The sequence below is a fragment of the Falco peregrinus genome, chromosome 5 (genome assembly GCF_023634155.1).
Source record: "Falco peregrinus isolate bFalPer1 chromosome 5, bFalPer1.pri, whole genome shotgun sequence".
Taxonomy (NCBI): Eukaryota; Metazoa; Chordata; class Aves; order Falconiformes; family Falconidae; genus Falco; species Falco peregrinus.
In genome coordinates, this window is record NC_073725.1 from 31,246,204 (window position 1) to 31,268,259 (window position 22,056).

At 39.5% G+C, this 22,056-nt stretch overlaps 1 protein-coding gene across 1 annotated transcript; it reads left to right on the top strand.

Annotated features, from left to right (window-relative positions):
- Positions 1-358: 358 nt before the first annotated feature.
- On the top strand, positions 359-4,694 carry POLR1F (RNA polymerase I subunit F). The gene is made up of 4 exons (XM_055806638.1): positions 359-649; positions 803-944; positions 2,642-2,850; positions 4,225-4,694. Exons 1-4 carry the CDS (start codon positions 432-434, stop codon positions 4,619-4,621), a joined length of 966 nt encoding a protein of 321 aa, XP_055662613.1. The 5' UTR covers positions 359-431; the 3' UTR covers positions 4,622-4,694.
- Positions 4,695-22,056: the final 17,362 nt, after the last annotated feature.

Sequence of the window (22,056 nt, forward strand, 5' to 3'; positions counted from 1 at the left end):
GATGCGTGAGGAGGGTCATTACCCGGAGGAACGATCTGAAAAGGCGCGAAATAGCGAGCCCGAGCACAGGCGTATGGCTTTTGGGAGCAAACCCGCTTCTGAGGGCTACCACAGGGGGCTACCACAGGGGGCTACCACAGGGGGCTACCACAGGGGGCTACCACAGGGGGCTACCACAGGCCGCCACCACGCCCCCGCCCAGGGCCGCGGCAGAGGCAAAGGAAGGGCCCAGCTGGGCGGCAAGGGCCGAGGGCCCGCCAGCCCCGCCGGGGTTCCCCTCACACCCGGGCCCGCCGCCGGCGCTCGGAAACGCGTCACTCCCCGCGCCGCGCCCCCGCCCCACCGGGTGGTGCGTGACGCCATCACGGCGCGCTGCGGCGTGTGCAGTTGCCGCTGTCGCCCGCGCGGCCCCGCCGGTGCCCGCCCGCAGCATGGCCGCGGCAGGGGAGCCTGCGCCGTCCGCCCCGCCGCTGCCCGCCGCCGCGGTGCCCTCCTTCGCCGTGGCCCGCGGCCTGGTGGGGCGCCGCTACTCCTGCCTGGTGGTGGCGCCGCACCGCCGGCACGTCGCCCTGGCGCCGCGCTACCTGGGCCGCAAGCGCAGCGGCATCCGCGCCCAGCTCGACGCCGAGCTCCTGCGCTACTCGGAGAGGTGCGGCCGGCGGGCGGCTCGGGGCGGGCCTCGGGCCTCAGCCCGCCGGGGCCCCGCGCCGCCGCCTGGGCCCGCCGCGGCCGGGGGAGCGCTCGCCGCCCCGCCGGGTCTGCCTCCGGCCTAACCGTTAACGGTGCCCCCTTCTCCTTCCAGCCTTCAGGGCGTGCCGCTGGCGTACGACAACATCAAGGTGGTGGGCGAGCTGGGGGACATTAACGACGAAAAGGGGTTCATCCACCTGAACGTCGAGGCGGATTTCGTCATCTTCAGCCCCAAGAAGGGGAAAAAGCTGGTGGTGCGTAAACGCGCTGACGTCTCACGGGGCATTTTTTTTTATAAAGTAATCGAAGCTTGGCTTATCTCCGTCATCAACAGAGGTCTGGGACATGGGGTGGAGTTATGTTTTACTTTGTAACACTGGCTTATGCGTGTACGAGTAGTTCACGGTAGTTTGTTAGCAGTGCGTGGTAGTAGATCTTACTTTCGTCTGTCTGTACTGGCCCTGTATTTATCAAACTTCTACATAATATGTATTGTTAACATATTGTGTTACGTATTATTAAATACTTCAGAATTTTGAATATCATATCCATGCTTCTTTCTGAAGAGCTGATAATTCTCAAACAGGTATGCATGTTCTTACTTAATAGTAACAGGAGTGTTTAGGATGCTCATATGAGTTTAGTTCCTTCAAGTACAAGAGCAGTACATCACGTTGAAGGCTACCTTTCAGTAAAAAGAGATGTATGGCTCACAGAACAGCTTTAAGCTTGTTAAGACCCTTGCATCAGTATTTGTGGGGAAAAATAGGTTGAGAGTTGGCTTACATTCATTTGTGTGCTGTACCTTTTGCAGCATAGCTTATGTCTTAAGAAATTAATGTGTCTTCTTGCTAGGAAGAGAATGGAAAAACCCTCAGCCTCTCAGTCACCCTTGGGGAGAACAAAGGTGAATAGCATTTGATGTACAAGCGTGTCAGAAACCCACTGAATGGAGTACTTGAAAGCCTTTTAGGTGTCGTCTGTATCTTTAGCTGCTAAGTAGTGCTGTGCCACTGTGAATGCTGTTTTAGGCAAGTAAATCAAACTTTAAATGGCTTTAAAACGAAGTTGATGGCTGTAGTGTGGGGAAAGAGTTACCAGTTTTATTCAGATACTCACTGTGGCTATGTTTTGCTGTCATGGCTTGTATCCAGAACTGTGTGGCCAGCAGGACAAGTGATTGTCCCCCTATACTCAGACAGTGGTGAGGCTGCACCTTGAATACTGTGTTCAGTTTTGGGGCTGTCACTTCAAGAGGAATGTAAAGGTGCTGGAGCATGTCCAGAGAAGGGCAACAAGGCTGGTAAAGGGTGTAAAGAATATCTTAGAACAAGCAGCTGAGAGAACTGGGGCTGTTTAATCTGGAGGAGTCTCAGGGGGGATCTTACTGCTGCCTACAACTACCTGAAAGGAGTGGGCAGGTGGGGGTGGGTCTCTTCTCCCAGGTAATTAGTGACAGGACAAGAGGAAACGGATTCAAGTTGTGCCAGTGGAGGTTTAGATTGATAATTAGGAAAAAATTCTTCACGGAAAGGGTTGTCAAGCATTGGAACAGGCTGCCCAGGGAGGTGATAGAATCACCATCCCTGGAAGTATTTAAAAAACATGTAGATGCAGTGCTTAGCGACATGGTTTAGTGATGGACTTGGCAGTCCTGGCTTAACGGTTGAACCTGATGATCTCAGAGGTCTTTTGCAACCTAAATGATTCTATTATTATGCAGATACAGGTTGAGTTCTATTTTTGGAGGAGTTGTATGAAGAGTTTACAGGAATAGTGTTGATTTTAGTGAAGAAGAGTTAGCTTATTTGCTGGATAAATTGACTTCATAAATTGCGCATAAACTCTTGTTGAAAAGTGCCCATATATGAAATTAAATTTATATCATAGGCATTTAAAGGAATGATCTTTCTATAACTTCATATGACCTTTTTTTTGTTTGTCTTTTTAGGGTGTAATTAATAAAGTGGCCCCTAGTCATATTGGCTGCCTGATACATGGATGCTTCAACGCTTCTATCCCTAAACCTGAACAAATGTCAGCTGCACAATGGCAAGAGCTGGGGTTAAAAACAGGGGACGAACTGAAGTTTCAAGTATTGCACTTGGATTCTGATGCAGCTGGGGTGTTTTTCATTCGAGGAGGACTTACTAAAAGCAGGTATTGTGACCTACTAGAGAATATTTTTAACTGTTTGCATGGGTTTGTTACAAGCTAAATGATTTGAATTAACATCTTAATCTTCAAGCTTTCTTATTTTTACGCAAACCCATGACTATATATACCCTGTTTTAGTTATCCTAAACTAAACTTCCTAGTGTTAGTTCTCATATGAAAATTTTCTCTGGAAAAATAAAAATAGATCTTTGTTTTTTCTTAGATTTAAAAATCTTGGTGTGCTGACCTGTGAACTGTTGATTGTGTATGTAATACGTGCTCAAAATAGCACCCCCAGATGTCTAGAGTAGCTGTGTTGGTGAATGTGCACAGGCTTTTCAAGTGAAAACTGTCCAGTTCCTGAAAACGGTGTTCATGTTGGTGTTTGCCCACACAGGTGCGCACATTCCATAATCACAAATCATTACATGTGGATGGTTTAAATGCTTGCTAAAATGTAGGAATATAAAAGATGATACAAGAAAATGCATCACCTTCCTCCTTTTGCTTATGCCTCCTTTTAGAGCAGCTTCCTAAAAATCTTATTAGTGATTAAAAGTTTGTTCAGATTGATTTTTAGATGGTCATTTGCTGAGCAGTGTTTTTTTCTGCCAATGTGCTTATGTTTTTAATTAAATGTACAATGTGACTACTACTGGAAAAATCATAATATTTTTTGTTTGATTTTTCTTTTTTAATCTGGAAGGATGCTCTAAATTGTTTCAGTGAACTTACAATGAAAGTTAACAATGTTGTCCTCAGTGCCTCTGGGGACATCTCCATGCCTTTTAGCTGCATGCTTTCCATATTTGTCTTTCTAGACATTTTCTCCAGTGCTCTCAGTTGCAAGGTACCTGCTGGAGTTTTTTATTTTGTTTGGGTGGGTTTTTTTCTTTTTTTGCCTTTTTTGGCATCACCTTTGTTTTAGCTGTGTAGACTTTAGCAAGGTAGTTGCTTGGTAAAACCAGCAGTGTGTCTCATGTATGACTGAATAGGCTGTTGACTGTGCATGTTTGTGAAAAATGTAAAAATAAAAATTACTACACAATGTGTAAGTAGGAATTAGTGTATGAAGGCGTACAAGGAAAGAGGGAATATCAAAGTGGTCTGTACAGCATTTTAGAGAAAAAAATTAGCCTTGGATTTGAAAGAGAATGTTGATTCTGCAGTAAGAAGGAAGCTCATCGGGTAACAGAAATTACCCTAAAATACCCTGAAATTATTAAACAGGCTTTATGATTTTCTGTAGCTACAGTATCATGTTCTCCAGCTGGTTTTTTGCAAATGCTTATCTTTTATCTACTTGATGTAAATAAATACTGTGTGAGGGACAGTTAGATATCTCCACTTCAGCTTATTTTGTGTATTTCTTTACAGCATGAAGCCCAAACAATCTGAGACTATCACTGGCAGTGCAAATGGAGATGAATTTCAAAATCTTGACTACCAGGAGAATGGCTTCAATGACTCTGGGGGAGGTAACATCACAGAGGAGCCTCTAGGTGAGACAGATAACACTGGGAGAGAGAACACAGAAGAGCAAAGTGTTGGTGCTGTGAATGGATTATGTGATGATAAAAAGAAGAAGAAGAAGAAAAAGAAAAAGTGTAAGCAAGAAGAACAGGGACTTGTATTGCCTACTAGTGACTCCAGTGGTTACCAAAGTGACCATAAACAGTCAAAGAAAAAGAAAAGAAAGCATTGTAATGATGTTGAAGAAAGTAAATTATCTCAGCTGTCAAAAGAACCCAAAGCTAAAAAGAAAAGGGACTGAAGTCTGAAGTGCTTTTCCTGAATAAGATTTCCGATGTTTTTGATAAGGTTCCAATAAAAGCCTGTTTTCAAAATGTATGTGTATATTGCTTTACTGCTGCTCTGCCAGGTGGGATGATGTTTGTGTGTATATGCACACCAACAGCTTTAAAGGCAGGAGCTTTTAAAGAAGTGATAGGAAGAATGTGATAGAAGCAATATCTATCTTTTATTTATGGGAAAATAAGACGCCAGAAGAACAGTGGAATGCAATTACAGGAACACGTGCATCACCTCTGTGTCTGCTTCTTGGTTCCACGCATTTACTACTGGTTACCATGTAGCCATGGTAAAACCCAATGATCTTTGCTATTCTTTATTCCATCTTTTGCTTCTCAGTGCCTTAATTTTATTAGACTAGATTAGGCTTACCTTTGAGGTTCTGGAACATACACCTGAATTTTCAGGGGCTGAGAAGAGATACTATTTTTTAAATTTTATTTTATTGTAGTAAGGAACTGTGAATGCCTGTGAATGAAACTACAGCCTGATTTAAAGGTTAAGCAAACTCGAGCATCTTGGATCTTTCAGAACACCTTCCGCAGTACTCTAGGGTATGATCAGTTGATTCAGAGCAAGCAGGGAAGATGGGAGAAGATTAATTAATCTAGTGTAATGAAGTACCACTTACAGGTTACAATACTACTGAGATACAGGCTGATAAAGCAGTTGGTAATGGGACGTACTGTAGTAACTTTCATTTTTTCACATCAAGTTCACTGACTTCACAGTTTTCTTTTAAAAACAAAAAAAACAACAAACAAAACCCCTGAAGTGCAACTCCCAACTTTTTGTGCTAGTTGTAACTTTCAAGTACTGCTCTCTAGCATAGCAGGTACCTACCGTCAGTATTTTCTAAAATGTTGGAATTGGTGTTAGTGGAAAGTTCCGACAATGGGAAAATGACAAGCATTAACAAATGTGGCTTTACTATGAACTAATTTTCCTGGTGTACATGTATGATAATTTTTTTGAATATTGGTACTTTTGGTTGCAGCTCTTTTCTGTTGTGAGGAATTCTGGGGAGAAATGTAGTGTGACACATTCTAGGCTGTCTTTAACTGAGATACAAGGCCATGATTACTTTGGTGTTGACTAACCTATTAGAAGAAGACATAACCAGCTCTGTGGAAGCCTTTTAACTAAACAGCTTGTATATGGAAACTTGCTGTTCATCTGTCCTTAGGTGACAAAACATTTTGCTCTAGTGATCATCACTGGTCCGTTAGCTCATTTCGCTAAGGTTTAAATACAGTGCCTACTAACATAGCCATTCACATTGAACATGTATTGAATTTCAAGTGTAACAGTACTTGTTTTAGGGCTCACTTTGCTATATTGATGTCTTTTATGTATCTTCAAAGCTCCAAATTTACAAAGGCAACTCTTAAGTTTCTTCCAGACTTGATGGCATGGCAGTACATCATAGATATTTTAAAGTTATAGAACCAAGTTAAGAGTTTTCAAAGACCTGTAAGATGAGCTTAAATAGCTGTTTAAGGGCAGCAGAAACTTCAGTATATCCTGTTTTGCTTGCTTTTCAGTGTCCTTGATCTTGAAAGCAGTTTCTAAACAGTCCTGAGATGAACATGAACTGTCCCTGTTGTGTTTCTACATATGGCAATGCTGACACTTGAATTGCATGCAATTTCATGGACAGTGGTCTGTCCATTCTTCCTGTACTGTGACAAAGCCTGAGAAGTCAGGTAACGTTTGTTACACCTTTCTTACACGTTTGTTACAGATTGCTATGAGGCCAACGGAGGGCAGTATTCTGGTGTGCTAGGTGTTACAGAGAGTAGCACAGAAAGTCCCACCCTAATGTGCTTCACATTTAAACATGCAGGGCTGGCTGAGGGTTGGGACATAATTTACAGTTAGAAATTATCTACTGTCTCCTCTTCTTGTGTGTGTGTGTTTGTTTATATTTTGTTTTTTAATGGATTGATGTAGAGGGAAGAAATTGCCTGGATAGGTATGGAGGCCATACCGGAGAGGATGGCAAGTGCAGGTGCTTTTGTTGATGTCTATGGGAAGAGAAGAATGGTGGCAGTTGCTATTGCAACTAGCTGAAGACGGAGAGTCATGTGACTTGGTCTGTTAGTCCTTAATAATTGTTATAGTTCACTTTCCCTTTTAGGGAAGGGAAACACGTCTCTAGCAGACCCATTTTTGGGGAGGGAGTGGGGCATGAGACAAGTGCCACCAGTTCATAGAAGCACCTTGTAGCACCAAGAGTTTGTCTTGCCATGTTCAGCTTTTCATCAGTGTGGAGAGAAAGGAGACCTTCAGGGCAGAAAAACTGAAGTTGCAACTAATGAATCAAGTAACTTAGTATAAATTATTTCAGCACTTTGAATACTCTTTTTCCTGCTTTTGCTGCTTTCCCATTCTATTACTGAAGGAGAATTGCCTATTGTAATTTAGCAAATTATGCAAACTGGTTTTTTTGAGGGTATTAAGCAACTTTTCTGAAAGTCTTACTTAGTAATCTGTCAGTTTTGGGGCCTTAAAGCCAGGGATTTTTTTGGCACACAAGTATGGCCAGCACCGTCTTGTATTATCTTTTGATTTATTTTCTTGGCATACAACAGGAGAGAGCAATTAAAAATATTTAAATTCAGAAGCTGGTATTTCATGATTGCTGAACAAGTTGTTGCTTCAATGTCACAAATACTATAACATGTTACATTAAATTCTTGCTAGGTTAATAGGTTAAAAATAAAATTGTAGATTCCTTTGCCTGACAGTTGTACAAAACAGTTGACTGTTTTCTGCTGGTTTATGTCTTTGGAAGGGGAAGAGTGAAGAAAAAATTTAAAATAAAAAAAAAAAAGAGAAAAGGTTTTTTCACAGTTGGAGGCAAAATTGGCAGTCTCACAGCTGCACTGTTGATGTAGACAATCTTTTTGCATTAACTAAACATGGCAAGAAAATTTGGATTTTCAGAAATTAATTGTCACTCTAATCATGACTTTTAATCACTTCTCTTTGGGTGTTTTTTTGCTTTAAAAGTAAGATTTTCCAATGCTTGAAATTAAAAAAAGGAAAGAAGCTGAACCATAAAAGTTTCTCTGAAGTTTGATTGTTATAAACGTTCAGCTTTCTGTGTTCCCCTGGACTACAAATGAAGAGTTGTATTGAATTCTGAGTTGAGCCAAGATTTCTTGACTATAGAGGACAAACATTTGTATAAAGCTTCCAGTGAGATCAGGTGACTTTGTATTTACTTGGCCCTTCTGTTCTTTTCTTTTTTCAGAGTGCATGCTAGTACAACTCACTTCTGTCACATAGCAAAGAGAGGGTTAGGGAAGTAAAACTGTATTTTGTCCTGTAACTATATTGATAGTTGCACCAATAATAGCTTGTTACTATCAGGTGATCTAGACAAAACATGCTGGTTTTTTCCTGTTTTAAGTTGGCAACAAAGCTAATATTCACTTCTGTCTATAGTTGATAATTTTTTGCCTTTATTATGAAAAATGTAGTTCCAAAATAACCAGCTATAATAAGTTTCTAAAGCAGGGACTGATTTGTAGTATTATAAATATTTTGATTCTGCAAACATGTTTCTCAGTGTATTATATGCCTTTGCCAGAAGAGCAAGTGCCCTTAGAAGAAAGTATTTTTAGCTCTCATTAAAACAACTGTTTTTTATTCTCTGAAGCCTGCAATGATCTACAGTGTTAACTTTTGCTTTTTGTCTTTTCCTTGCTTCTCTTAGAAACAAGTTACTTGCTTTTTACTTGGCAGTTTGGTGCTGCTTAAAATATGCAGCCCAAACAGCCCAGTGGATGAGCTCTAGGGAAAGGATTTTTTAAAAAGCTTAAGTAAGGCAGACTGCCTTTCGGGAAGCATGTGCCTTGATCAAATCTGCCTCTGAATTAACCATTTGCCTTTGGAAGTACCTCAGCCTTTGACAGCCCTCAGACAGTACAGACCTTTGCTGTAAAAAGTATTGGGGTAGTTACATACCCACACTACTGAAGTTACAGTTTTCCATATACCTGTGAAAAGGTTATGTGATCTGATGCTCAGGATTATTAAGGTTGGCTATAAAGGGACTGAAATAGTTTCATTCTAGTAAGGCATATATTTTTCTTACCATAATGTTTTCTGCTATTTATCATTCAGAAATTCTGTCATTTCAATGAAGCCTGAAGGACTGCAGTATTCAGTACACTTAGTCTTTCTTACAGGGAGAAGATACTTTGTCTTCTGGATTGATGTAAAAAAAATAAGACTCTGAAAATCAAGCTTCACACTTCTCCAGCACTGTCTGTAAATAAGATTTTTAAAGACACAGATCATGATTTTTTTTGTCTTTCATCATGGCTTTGGATATAACTAAGTTAGAGCTGGGTTAAATTCAGCTGTAACTCTTGTAGCAAGCCACTCAATTGACCAGATGTTAAGCAATTACGAGCAATTGCAGCCTGGAAATGGCTTCAAGTTCCCTTGAAGCCAACTGTCCCAGGCAAAGAGTGGAGACAGGCAAGAAGGAATGAGCTTTAGTTTTCCCCACTTTAAGGACCCCTACTGTGAGACACTGAATACATAGATGATCTCCTCCCATTTCCCAAACTGGTATGTCTGTAGTGCATTATTGCTGCTGGAACATTTTTGTTTCAGCCAGAGGTAGTTCAACTCTACAAAGACTTCCTTGAGAAATCTGTCTACAGAAACAGCTAAAATTAACTTTCTGTACAGAAGGTGAGTGAACTGCAGTAGCCCTTGATCCACAGCACAGAAACCTTATGAACAGAGAAAGAAATTTTGGTACAAGATTCATTATCAATACCTTCCTCTTCTATGGATTATTTTAGGATATTTCATATGACTAGAAGGTTGAGCTGTGACCTTTGGTCTCTGAAGCTATATACTTATTAAGAAGGCAGGTACCAAGGTATGATTGACTATTGCACTTCAAAGCTCCTTATCCCCTGTTTTCCTTCTTTATGTTTTCTTTTGCTGGTGCCTTTGGTGTATGGGAACTTCTCTAAGAATATTCTTACTACACCTGAAATATGATGCCCCATTCAAGAGCAATTGCGTTCATTGTGCTGCACAAATTGATTGAGAACCATATGTTCCAGAAGCTCTGGTAAAAGCCAGTCTGCCAGCACTATATTGCTGTGAAGTTCACATTAGGTATGATAGATCCACTAGAACTCTGGACACTGAAAGCAGATCTTTGTCAAATACTTTGACTTGAGTTGCAATTAAGATTGCCTTCAGAAAAATGTTACAATTCTATCTGCAAAGCTATGATCTTTGGGCATGACCTCATTGTGATACATACATGCACAGCGCACACAACTTCTGCTGAAGACTCGCAAACGCAGCAGTTACTGGAATGCGGGCTGTGCAAGTACAGTCCCAGGTTCATTGAAAGCATTTTGTCAGAACTGGTGTGAAACAACTGCCACTAATTCATGAAGCTGGCTGAAGCCAGAGTCATCTTGTTTTCAAGGAGAGTTGGACTGGGCTACTCTTGGCCTTGATAAAGTCACCTGGTTAGGCTTGTTTGTTACTGTGTATGAAGATACAGTCTGTGCTTTTGTTTCCTCATAATAGAAGTGTTAATGTATGGATAAATGAAAAATTATCTATGGATCAGTCAAAGCAACATTTAAAAGCTGGCCTAAAAAGAAAGGCAAATTTATGCTGCATCAGTAATCATTAATATCAACATCAGGAGAAATAAGACATAGTCTAGGAGCAAGATTACATTTTTACATCAGCTCCTTTTTTATTTCAGATAACAAACCATTGACATCCGAACTCCTTTCAGGATGGTGCCAGTTTATTACATCCGTGCTTGAAGACTCATTTTTTCTCCAGAGATTTGGTCAGTTCTCCATGGTCTCAAAGACGAGCAGAGTTTTGAAGCGCTTTCCTAGGACAGCTATTTGTCTCTTTGCTGAAAAAAAACCAACTCCCAAAACCCAACAACAAGACAAAAACTGCACAGATAGTGTAGGTGTTTGTAGTTTCTTCATGGAGCCTGTTGACATTATCTTGTGGCTTTGTGCAGAGGGGCATACCTTCACCTCTGGTGTATCTACATTCTACACAGAGAAGCAGTTGAGGACCTCTGTCTTTCAAAGAAATTCCATATATTGTGGCTAAAAATAAGTACACAGAACAGCCTGCACTGATGATGAATGGGATGTGCTGATAGCTTTTTTTGATATGATTTTCTCAATGTTAAACTGATTTTAGCATAAGTGACCAACTTTATGTCTGTTATTACTAAATCCCATGTTTTCCTAGTTTTCTCAGAGAAAGGATAATTCCTTTTCATCTGTAAAAATTCAAAATTAATCTTTTTGTTTAGGATAGACATTAGTTAAGCTTGTGCGCTTAGTTTCCTTGGGCCAAGTGATTGGTATTATGGATAGGTACAAGGTTTCTGAAGCAGAGAAAAGCGTGCACATATTACAGAGTTAAGTACATTTGGACATTCATATTTTTACCTGTGTAATATTTATAAAGTACCAAAATATGCTGATGCTCACAGATTAATTCTGTAGTTATTTGTATTGTGGTTATTTCCATCTCACTTTGATGTCTGGTTTGCAAAAAACTTTGTCAGAATTAATTCCAAAATAGAGCCCACCATCATATTTATTCTTGATATATTTATTTCCTGTAAATCCGTGGTTGTGCAATATGATGACAAATGTGAGGACAAGCTATTGCAAATAACTTTTTTATCTTCCTATTAATTAAGTGTAGCAAATGTCTTTTCTCAGGCAATAAAAATTCCCAAAGACTTTTTTCTCATTTTATGAACAAGTCTTAGAAAAAGAAGAGTAATTACTGTATTTGTCAGACAGGCGTTCAAATTTGAATTACACTTGAAAAAAGGGATAGTTAAAAGATGTTGACAAACTGGATTGAATTCAAATACGAATAACAGCAATAAGAGAGAGCTCTATTTCATGAAGGAAGAATAAAAAGATTGCCATTTTTTAGCCGAACAGTAGCTGTGGATGTAAAGTGGGAAGAAATAGACTGAATACCTCTGCAGTGTCTTGCTCTGAGAGTTCTCACAGGGCTTGAGGTAGGCTGCGGTCTGAAACACTTTCTGGCTGCAATGCAGCAAGGCACTTAGACATCACTAGTGAGGGACCATAGATACAAGCAGCACTTCTTTGTATCATAAAGATTGTGTGAAAACTTAGTGCAGAATTCTTCCTCTCAGCATTTTTCTATGGAATGCTTCTAATTCTATAATGAAAAATGTAACAAAGGACAAAAAAACATATTTTCATTTACTGTAGCATTATTAGTTTAGTGATTATTTTTTTTCTTGTCTCTGAGCAAAAACTATTGTGTAAATAATATTTGTAGTGGTTAGAAAAACTTTGAGTACACAGAGTTCTGATACTACAGGTTTTGTTTGGGCTTTATTTTTTATTAGCGCAATTATTTATGATTAGACTTTCTTTACTTGAGCACACTTTGGAAAATGTTCTAAGAAAATTCAATGAACTCATGCAAAACTGTCTGGGAAAGATGGATTTTAAAAAAGAGAAAAAAACGAGGATTTCTTCATAAACCAAGAGTACAAAGGGTAAAATTTTAGTTTAAGGAAGTTCTTGATATTTCGAAATCTTTCCTGGGGATGAGGGAAACTTGAAGACTTCTCTTTAAAGGCATTTCACTCTTCTCTCCACTAAGGATTTTCAGTCCATTCAAAATGCTTCTCTAGTTTTTGAAAGTGTGACATAATGTATTTAAAAAGTGCAAATAGGAATTTCAAATAGAGAAGTATTCCATTCTAGGTATCTGAATTACATTGTTAGGCAGGGAACCAAAAGGGTTTTTTCCTCCCAAATTCATACTCTGGTGAAATTGACTGAATTATTTTTTTTAATGTGAGACTATGATTCCAAGAAAACTACTCTGATCCACAAAGAATTTGCACTTCAAATTAAACCCATTGATGAAAGCAATGTAGGACTTGGAAAAGTCTGGCTTGAAGAAAGGTTCTGCCTGTTCTCATGCAATGCCACATGGTGGAGTATTGCTTTTTCTGTTGGGCTTTTTCCCCCACATCTGTCATCTAAAGAACTCAAAACTACTGTGAACTAGTATTTGATAAGAGGAAGTTTCTGGTAAATGTAAGATGCTTTAGGTTCAGAGCATGACTTTCTGTTAGCACTGTGCTCCTGGAGCAATCACAAAGTCCCTTGTCAAAAATACAAAAGGTTCGGAATTAGAGAGGACACTTCTGCACTTTGTTGTACTTTTTAATTACTGCTGTTCCAGTCTTGGACTGCATTCGTAATGACTCTTTTAAATTAATAACGTCAGTGAAAGCCTGCAGACTTATTTCGATCCTTCCTTTGCAATATAACAGGGTACTTCTGTATTACAGTTGACTGTAAAGAAAACTTGTTTATTCAGGTGGAAAATGAACTAATATGCAAAGGTGCAATTTTTTAATCTAAATAATATTTTGGCACCATGAAGTTTAATACAGCCACAAATGAGAGGGCTAGAGAGCTAGATCAAATAAGACTGGAAGAGAAAATCTGTATGTGTTCTGTATTTCAGCATTAAAACCTTTGTATCTAATTCTGTGACCGTGTTAGTTTATTTTCTTATTTTCATATATCTCAAAGTGCTGTTAATACGTAAGTTCATGCAGTTTTTCACTGTTCATATTTCAGATTCCTACCTTACTTTGGTTGTATAGGAAAAGAGGCTTATGTGGCCGTGCTGTGAACACCAGCTCATGCAAGTGCCATGATGTGTAGGTGCATTTATTTGTCCTTACTGTTGTGGTTTAGTACTGTCATGGTTTAGCCCTGGCCAGCAACTAAGTACCACGTAGCTGCTCGCTCACTCCTCCCATGCCCCACTCCCCGCCACCCCCACCCCAGTGTAAAATTTGGCCAGTTAGAGCCAGCTGTCCTGGCTCTGTTCCCTCCCAATTTCTTGTGCCCTTCCAGTCTTCTTGCTGGCAGGGCCTGAGAAGCTGAAAAGTCCTTGAATCAGTAGAAACATTACCCAGAACAATTAAGAACATCTGTGTGCTGTCAGTGTTATTCTCACACCAAATCCAAAACAGAGCACTGCACCAGCTACTAAGACGCAACTAACTCTATCCCAGGTAAGACCAGGACGCTTAGCAAATTTTTAGATATTGGCCACTTTGCATACTTCTGTCTACTTAACTGAAATGCTGAATTCCTGTAAGTTTCATGGAAGTGAGTTCTTGGGCAGAGAAGAGAAATCATATTAATTCCCCGATGTGAAGAAAAAGTGACCCAGCTTCAGCTGTGGTGAGACTTGACCCCTCTGTGGGCTCCATGGAAAAAGCTTCAGGCAGAACTGTACAATTTATTAGGCATGTGGGGATGGGAAAGGGGGGCATCCTTAGCTGTGCTGCTGAGGAAACAGCTTGGGTTTGTCTTTACTGCACTTGGGGGTTTTTACAATGTGTAATTCTTTTGTGTTTACTCACCCTCTGTTGTTTCTGGATTTTCTGTATGCTAATCTGTTCTCCTTCACTTATACAGGACAAAGAGGCTGAAAAGTCCCTGTTAGTCTTCAGTTCATCAAGGCATTTTAGTTTTCACATAAGGTTACTGTTAATTACCAGAAGCTCAGTATTGATCATGTCAAGTCTCAATGGCTGAGGTAAGACCTGCAATTAAGATTTTAAAGAGCGAATTGGAGGTGGGGGAATTTCTCTGCATACTGCCAACCTGCATAGGCTGCTGTGCTGCCACAATGCCACCTGTAGACACATTTGAATTATATTAATGTAAAAAGAGTGACATCGGATTACACTCTTAGCCTTCTGCATTATATCAGTCACAAAGTAAAATACAGAAACTGTCCTGTTTCTGACAGACTGCACTGAACTACATTAATGTGCTTGATTATGCTTGTCCTTGTTCTGGATAATGGTGTCTGAAGTACTCGTCTGTAGAGCTTCACTGGAAAGGTTAAAAGGTGTCTTAATCCTGCTTAGGATGTTGAGTGATATTCCCACCTGAACATAAATCCATGTGTTTTACATGTGAGCAATATAACCATTAGAATCTTGCAGAAAAGGTGGATAACAAAATCTTTACCTCTAGTAATGAATTACATTTTGAGAGCAGACTGAGCTCTGCTTACGGGATGGTTCTGGGGATTTGTCTTCAAGAGGGATTTCAGGTTTGTGTGCATGGGGACTCAAAAACATCAATAAGACTCTGTCATGTGTGTGAATATTGGTGGCAGAATATGCAACTATGTTTGTGGTACATCTGTGCTCTGGAGTGGATGTGGATCTGGCTCAGATTGCTTCAGGTTTAGTCATGAAAGTATCCATGGACTTAGTTTGGAAATTGCATGGTATTTTAAGGTTAACTAGAGACAGGAATTCAGAGGGTTCTCTAAAATCTCAAATAGAAAAAGACTAATTCATACCTTCAGATACAGTGTTGAATAAATCTGCTATGAAAGACAACTAGCGAGATGTAATGGACCTGTGCACTAAGCTATGGAAGCTGTTCACACTGCTTTCTGGTGGGATGGGATATTAAAATTAGTGTAGGACCCTATCAAGAAAAACAGCCTATGTGGGACCAGTGTGCATGCAACTCTGCTTATGAAAACTCTAGAAAACAGAAGCTTCTCTGACAGATAACATCTATACTTAAAGACTTCCATTCTGTTAGTCTTACTAAAAAGTGCTTTTCACCAATGAGCTGTTTCATCTGCTCTTAAGGTTGAAACACCAACAATAAACTTTTTTAAAAAACTTTTAAAAATGTCTTTCTGTGAAAAACCTTTAGTCCTAGCAAATTGACAGTATTTGTTTGTTTTCAGGTACAAAGTTAAATCCAAACCACTTTCTTCCCTTTGAGTTGAGAGATTTTGTAATTGGAAAAGCTTTGCATGCTTATTATAAGGAGAGCAGTATTCTCACTACTTCAATATAAAATTCACAGACCGTTTTTGAGATCAGTACTAAAATATTGTTTAAGTGACAAATAAAGTAAATTCTTAGTTTTGTGTGTTTGTGTAATTTATGTAGTATGATTCATAACAACGCTATGCAGCAAGGCCAAGACGGGGATGAGCAGGACTTCTGCTGAAAACCTTAAGCTGAGACAGTTAGGAGGTTACAGGAGGGCAAAACTTTGATCTCAGTCTGCTCTTCATTACATTATATATCAATCTGATCGGTATCAGAAAAAAAAGAAATAGTATTATCTTAATATTTTATGCTAATTTGGACTGAATGTCCTACAGTATTATTTTGGTACTGTGCTAGTGGTGTGTCAGCTGTCTCCAGGGGCCCTTGTCAAAAGCAGAGGAAAGTATCCTGCTGTGCCAATACCGTAAAATAAATAACATTCTCAGAAGATTAATACAGAGCTGGAGCACAGAGTGTTACTAGTTGTCATAAAACAGACGGAAAAAGAGTTGCATTCTAAAAGGCAAGACTTAGGAAATGACTGATCCCAGGGAAGGATAAGTTTGTTGATCTGGAAACATAATTTCAGAAAGAAATGATGAGTAAGTGTCCAACAATCTGGAAGTTCTGAAGGGACACGTGTCCAAAATGCAGATCTATAGCTGAACTTCTTCCAAGCACGTTTAACCTTGTTTGGTCTGGAAATCTCATGAATATGAATTGTGTTTTGAACTTACACTTACCGGTATTGGTTTTGCTTAGGCTGTATAGCATATAAATGCTGTTTACAGAGCCTTCCCCCCCTACCCTCCCCTTTATTGATACTCTCATTTCTAGCTGAAACTAGTAAGAGAAATAGTGCATTAGTTACTTTACAAAAAAACACATAAAAGGCAAGTCCCAAATGTATGTATTGTGGGGTGACAACTAAACTCCTGTCTAGTTGCCTTGTGAGTTTTTTGCTACCCATTTCCAAACTGCAGAGTCACAAGGCTCATGTCTCTCTTCATCACTCTCCACCACCCCTCATAAATCTGAGTGCAATCAGCAATTCCAAACTGCTTACTGTGTGCCTACAGATATTGTAAGTGTTGCTTAACAAGAAGTCAAACAGCTAATCATAGTCACACACACTGTAAGTAATTTATAGCTATGCCAGGGGCTCTGCCACGTGCTCCACCAGCTGGATCCTGCTGTGAAGGATCAGGGGACTGTCAGGGTGTGCTGCTGTCCCCATCCGGCCTGAACCCCATCTTTGCTCTCCATGGGCTGGGGGTGTACACATAAGCTCCATCTCAATTCAAAACATGATTGTAGCTGGAGGACTGTACACTACCCAAGAACTGAATATATTCCCGATTAATTAAAATTCTGGAACAATTTAAAAAAAAACAAAGAAAGAGAAGGTTAGAACTCATGAACTGGGAGGAGAGCTGGCCCTTTGATGTCCTTCTTCATATCACCCTAAACATGTATGTCTCAGTAACATAAGTGATATTTCATCACTTTCCAATCATTAGCAGCTGCTTTTGAGACAGGAGTGGATTGTTGGATGAGACAAAATTAATTTTTAAGAATTTTGAGAATTTTCAGGAAAGTTCTTGCCTAGACCAGGCCCAGGGCAAGCTTTCAGAGCAAGCCAGAGGGCAGCCCACATACAAGCATCCTGGGTGCAAGGACACCACACCTTTGACCTTGCCTCACCTTTGTGAGTCTCATGCAGGTTTTGGACAGCAAGTGTTAGCTTTAGGAGGATTTGATGGTGATTGCATGTTGTACTTTTTTCTACTCTTATTCAGTTTTAAAATTGCTGTTTGGAGCACAGTATGATATAATTGATTTATTGTATTAGTACAATGGCTTTCTTCTAAAACTGTTTCTCAGCTTTCTATTTATTAGTTTCTCTGTGCTTCAGAGTTAGCACCATCCCCAACTCTCATTTTTGGCCCAATTCACTAGGTGCTCTTTCTGTCACTCTATTTTTCTCAGTGTGACCCCAAAAAATTAATCCTATTCCTTGCAGTCTTCAAAGAATCACAGTTTTCCTTCACTTTTCTAATCACGAACGTCTGTTTTCTGCAGCTGAAGCAGGAGTTAAATGGGAATCCCCATCTGTATTTAATGTGCACTTGGCACAATGCCTCTGTTTTTTTAAAAAATTATTTCTCCCTTTTAAAAGCCAAGGTTGAAAGTCTAACCTTGATCAAGTCAATAGGATTTTTGCCACAGAGTAGTGGGGCTACTGAAATCAACCCCAAAATCCCAGCAGGTACATTTTTATTGTTTATTTTTATCTGTGAACATCACGTTGCCTCTTCTTGATTCTTTCATTACTGTCTCCTTAACAGTACTGAATTTTAATCTTAGAATATAGGCTTAAGGTGTTCAGTCAGTTACCAGAGGTAGAAACAAAGCTTGTGGAATCCAGCTTATTTTAATTTCTTCTTTTTAGGCTTAAAGAATTTTTTAATCTTTATGCATAACTGAGAAAATGTCTCTTCTAAATCCGCCATTTTTTTTCTCTAGTTCTAAGTACCAACTTTTTCATAAGAGAAGCCTTTCCAATTTTCTCTTTTTACAGTGTAAATCTACCAATCTCTTGCCTTGCATGCTTTTCCTGTTCCTTTTCATAATTTAAAAATATATTTACATAAGTAAACTGGTGTTATACATTCTCCAAAACTTTTAACTGATCATGCATGAATTACAATGGTGGTGTCTGAGATTACAAGAACCTAAATAACAAATTTTGAGGTCAAACCCAAGATTATGTACCTAAGGATCCAAATAAGGAAAACCAGCCATGATCTTCATTAGAAAGTACCAACAGGGTCAACTGCTCTGTAAGGAGTGTAATTTTCATTGTTGACGGATGGAGACAGTAAAAGGTCAGTCTGTTATGGTTCCTGTTTGAAGATGTTGGCTGGGTAGTGAAATGAAGTCAACTCTATTCTTTCTCCTGAGTAGCAGAAAACGTCTCCATTCCTCTTTATGAATGTGTAATTGGCAGTGTCGAGCCATTAAAAGTCTCAGCACAAAAAAAGTCTCTGCAGTCCCTATTCTGGTGTGACACAATGTCCTTTTCCTACATAGTAATGGATGGCATATTACTTTTCTTTTGCTCAAGTGCTTACTCTTGGAGAAACTTGGACATTTGTAAAGGGAACTTACTTCCCACAAAATAATCTAATTTTTTTTAAAAATAACTTCAGGTACATATCAGAAAAAAGATGCATGTTTTTCCTACCTGTGTCACCCAGTGGTACTCTTTGGCAGATGTTTCTGATGCTTGGCTTTCTCACAGAATAACCTTCTGATTATTTGCATGTACTGAGTGCAAGGGAAGTTATAGTTTAATCTCTGGCTGGTTTCTCAACATCACATCTTGTACAGCTTTCCTATCCCCAGGTATCTGTCCTGAACCAGAACATCTTCGCTGTAATTAAAACATAGCCTCCTCCTCACCACCCTCCCCACTGTGGTCTTGATTTTTCATTCATATTTAAGTGGGGTGTTATTTTGACCCTCCAGGATCAAGCCTGTTGTTTGTGCATCATGCAATAAAACCCACTGAGTTCTGCATCTTCGTTTAACACTGGCTGCTACGAAGCAGCACAGTTCAGATAAAGGAGGTGCCAGCAATGGTGAACGTGAACCTGAGAGCCCAAGCAGGCTCCTGTGCAGCTCATGGCCTTGTCTCCAAGGCCGTTTGAGCACCTTGGTAAGCTTGTCGATAAACCTGCCAGTCCTGCTGTGAGGTTAGCAAACTGAAGTGAAGACACCAGTTCTGTTTTTTGAAAAAGTGAGGCAAATCCTCAAGAGCTCAGTTGCATGAATTGTCTCAGAGGAGCATGGGATGAGAAGAGAGAAACAGATGAATACAAAGCGCTCAACCTAGAAAAAAACCTGACACTAAACTCTTTCACCTTCAATATTTTTTCCTTACAGCTTGATTAGTTATATCTTTATTGTGTCAGCTTTCTCTTTTAATTCCATTTCCCCCTACATATTTTGAGGTTTTTTCCTTATTTTCTATCACATTTTTCTTTTCTTTTTTTTTTTTCCTCTGTCATTTTCTGTCTTTCTTGGAATCTTGAGAAAGTAAGTTATGAACACCTACAGAGCTCCTAAGTATGATGGTGACTGTGTACTGAGTTAAATTAAGTAGGAATCATGATGACCCTTGAGGGATGCCAGCTACTGTAGCAGAGAGGGAATCACATGGTGTGCTGACCTTTCTTTTGTATCAGACTGTTTTGCCCATACGTGTCATTTAGGAGGCCATTACAGTATCAAAAGTTGGTTTTAGTGTGACATTTGAGGGTCTCTTTTAAACAAAAGGGTTTCTGGGAGAAGAATGTAGAAAAGGAATAAGCAGGAGAGAAAGGATGTCATTGCAGACATCCTTACTCGTAATATTTCCATTCCATGTTCCTAAATGTATCTAAATAACAGTACCTGCAAGCTTTATTTATGTGGAAAATAATCCTAAAATTAATGTAGAAACACTGTGAACTTTGATCAGCTTCTTGAATTTGCAACACAGCAGATATTTGGTACCCATATGCCGGTAAAATGCTAGTGTATTTTAGCTGTCCTCCAGGCTGCCTCTTGTGCCTGCACAGCCTTTGTAATTGAATTTGACTCAGAAAACCATCATCTTCTTGTCACTGAGCTCTCCAAAATGTAAAGCAAACAGAGGAATTCCCAAGTGGTTATAAGTGAAATATTTTTTACTGAATGTCAGCATGGTCTCACATAAAACCAACGATTTGATGTGTTTTTCCATACTTGCAGGCTTCAGCCATTTGGTGTGGTAATAAACATCTCCAAATCTTATGTCATTGATTGTTTGGATTCAGTGATGATGAAATATGGAAAACAAAATGAAGGAACATAAACCTTGTCTGAGATTTATTTAGAGACCATGTGTGAAGCATACCTGGCTTTTCATACTTATCATAGCACCTGACAGAAGTGGCACATTCAGCCTTAACCATGTCTAGTGTATCTTGTCAGTGTCTGAAACAGACAGGGGAAACCTTTCAACATTGTACTTCATAAAATTGTAACCAGACTGATAAATCTGTTTATTTTTCCTTTAAATGTGCCCTGGTTTCCATAACAGAGACAGCTTGCATGTATGCTGATGTATGGTTACTCTCCCATCACAGACCTTTATGGACACTTTGCCAACAAACTTGTTTTGTGAATTCCTCGGCTTCATTTTTTTTTCCTTCTTTTTTTCTTTTCCAGCACCTGAAAACTTGCAACTGCTCTGGTTTGAAAGCTGCCTTGGCAATTTTACTAAGGCATTTACTTTGATAGCTAAAAATGACCTTGAAGAATGATTAATACTGTGTGGGGGTTGATGACATAAATCTGTTAAAATGCGCCTGATGTACAGCTTCACATGCAAGAATGTTATAGCCATATTCCTGTACTAACACAGTGACACTGAACAGACTATTGCAGGTATAAAATCTACAACAACAACAACAAAAGAACCTTTTTTTAAAAATTATTTTTATGAATTTGTTACCAACAAAATGCTTCTGGTCAGAGGATATACATTTAATGAAAAATAACAGTGTTCTTTAGGTACATTGGGACATATTCTCTAACTCACATAATGCTAGTGGTTGTTGCTGAGAATGTAGATACTTGCCCCAGGAATGAAAGAGTCCACTCTTTCTCTACTGTACTTTTTGCAATGTAGAACAGCAACAAAGTGCAGTTAAAAAAGGAATAAAAGCCCAATTCAGCAGTCAAGAAATATGTCCATCCTTTGCCTTAAATTTATCTGTGCAAGTCTGTCTGTTGATAGTCATTTTGGAAGTACGTAATTAGAAGGCATAGGTTAATCCCTTCTCAACCTAAAAAAAAATAAAAAAATAAGGAGATAGAAGAAGGAAGGATGTACTTTGTACCGGACTGGTAAGAAATGAGCTGAAGTTGCTATCCCTAGCCAGGAAAAATGCATGGCTTACTATTTTGCCTATGTGACTATGGGAAATCAGCTGAATAATTAGGTTTGCAGAGGAGCAGTCAGGGACAGTTTCTAGCTAAGAGGTGTGAACAGTAGCTCGCACTGTGCTTAATCATGGGAAATTATGTTGATGATCTTTTTGCTGTGTATTGGCAATGAGTCTCTATCAAACACTAGTTTATCCCAGTGTAATTTCCTTTGCCTTCAGAAAAAAAATTGGGTAGGGCTGATGAGGGGGACATGAGTATCCTAGAAGTACTTAAAATACAGTGCTGTGTGCCAGGTCACCTTTTCCATTGCACAGATCAGGCAGCACACTTCCATTTACAGCCTCATCCCTTTCACCAGCTCCTGTGTCCACCAGCGTTACAGGTCTTCATGGCTGCACAAAGCTGGAGAAGCCTCCAACCGCAATTTTAACAATAAAATAAAATAAACATTCTCTGCACAAATAGACTATTCTAGTTTCCACGTCTGA

Excerpts from the sequence above, each read along its gene's own strand:
- POLR1F (XM_055806638.1), top strand. The coding sequence starts at position 432 with ATGGCCGCGGCAGGGGAGCCTGCGCCGTCCGCCCCGCCGCTGCCCGCC. Across the intron at positions 945-2,641 it reads AGAAGGGGAAAAAGCTGGTG|GGTGTAATTAATAAAGTGGC; the intron begins GTGCGTAAACGC and ends TTGTCTTTTTAG. Across the intron at positions 2,851-4,224 it reads GGAGGACTTACTAAAAGCAG|CATGAAGCCCAAACAATCTG; the intron begins GTATTGTGACCT and ends ATTTCTTTACAG.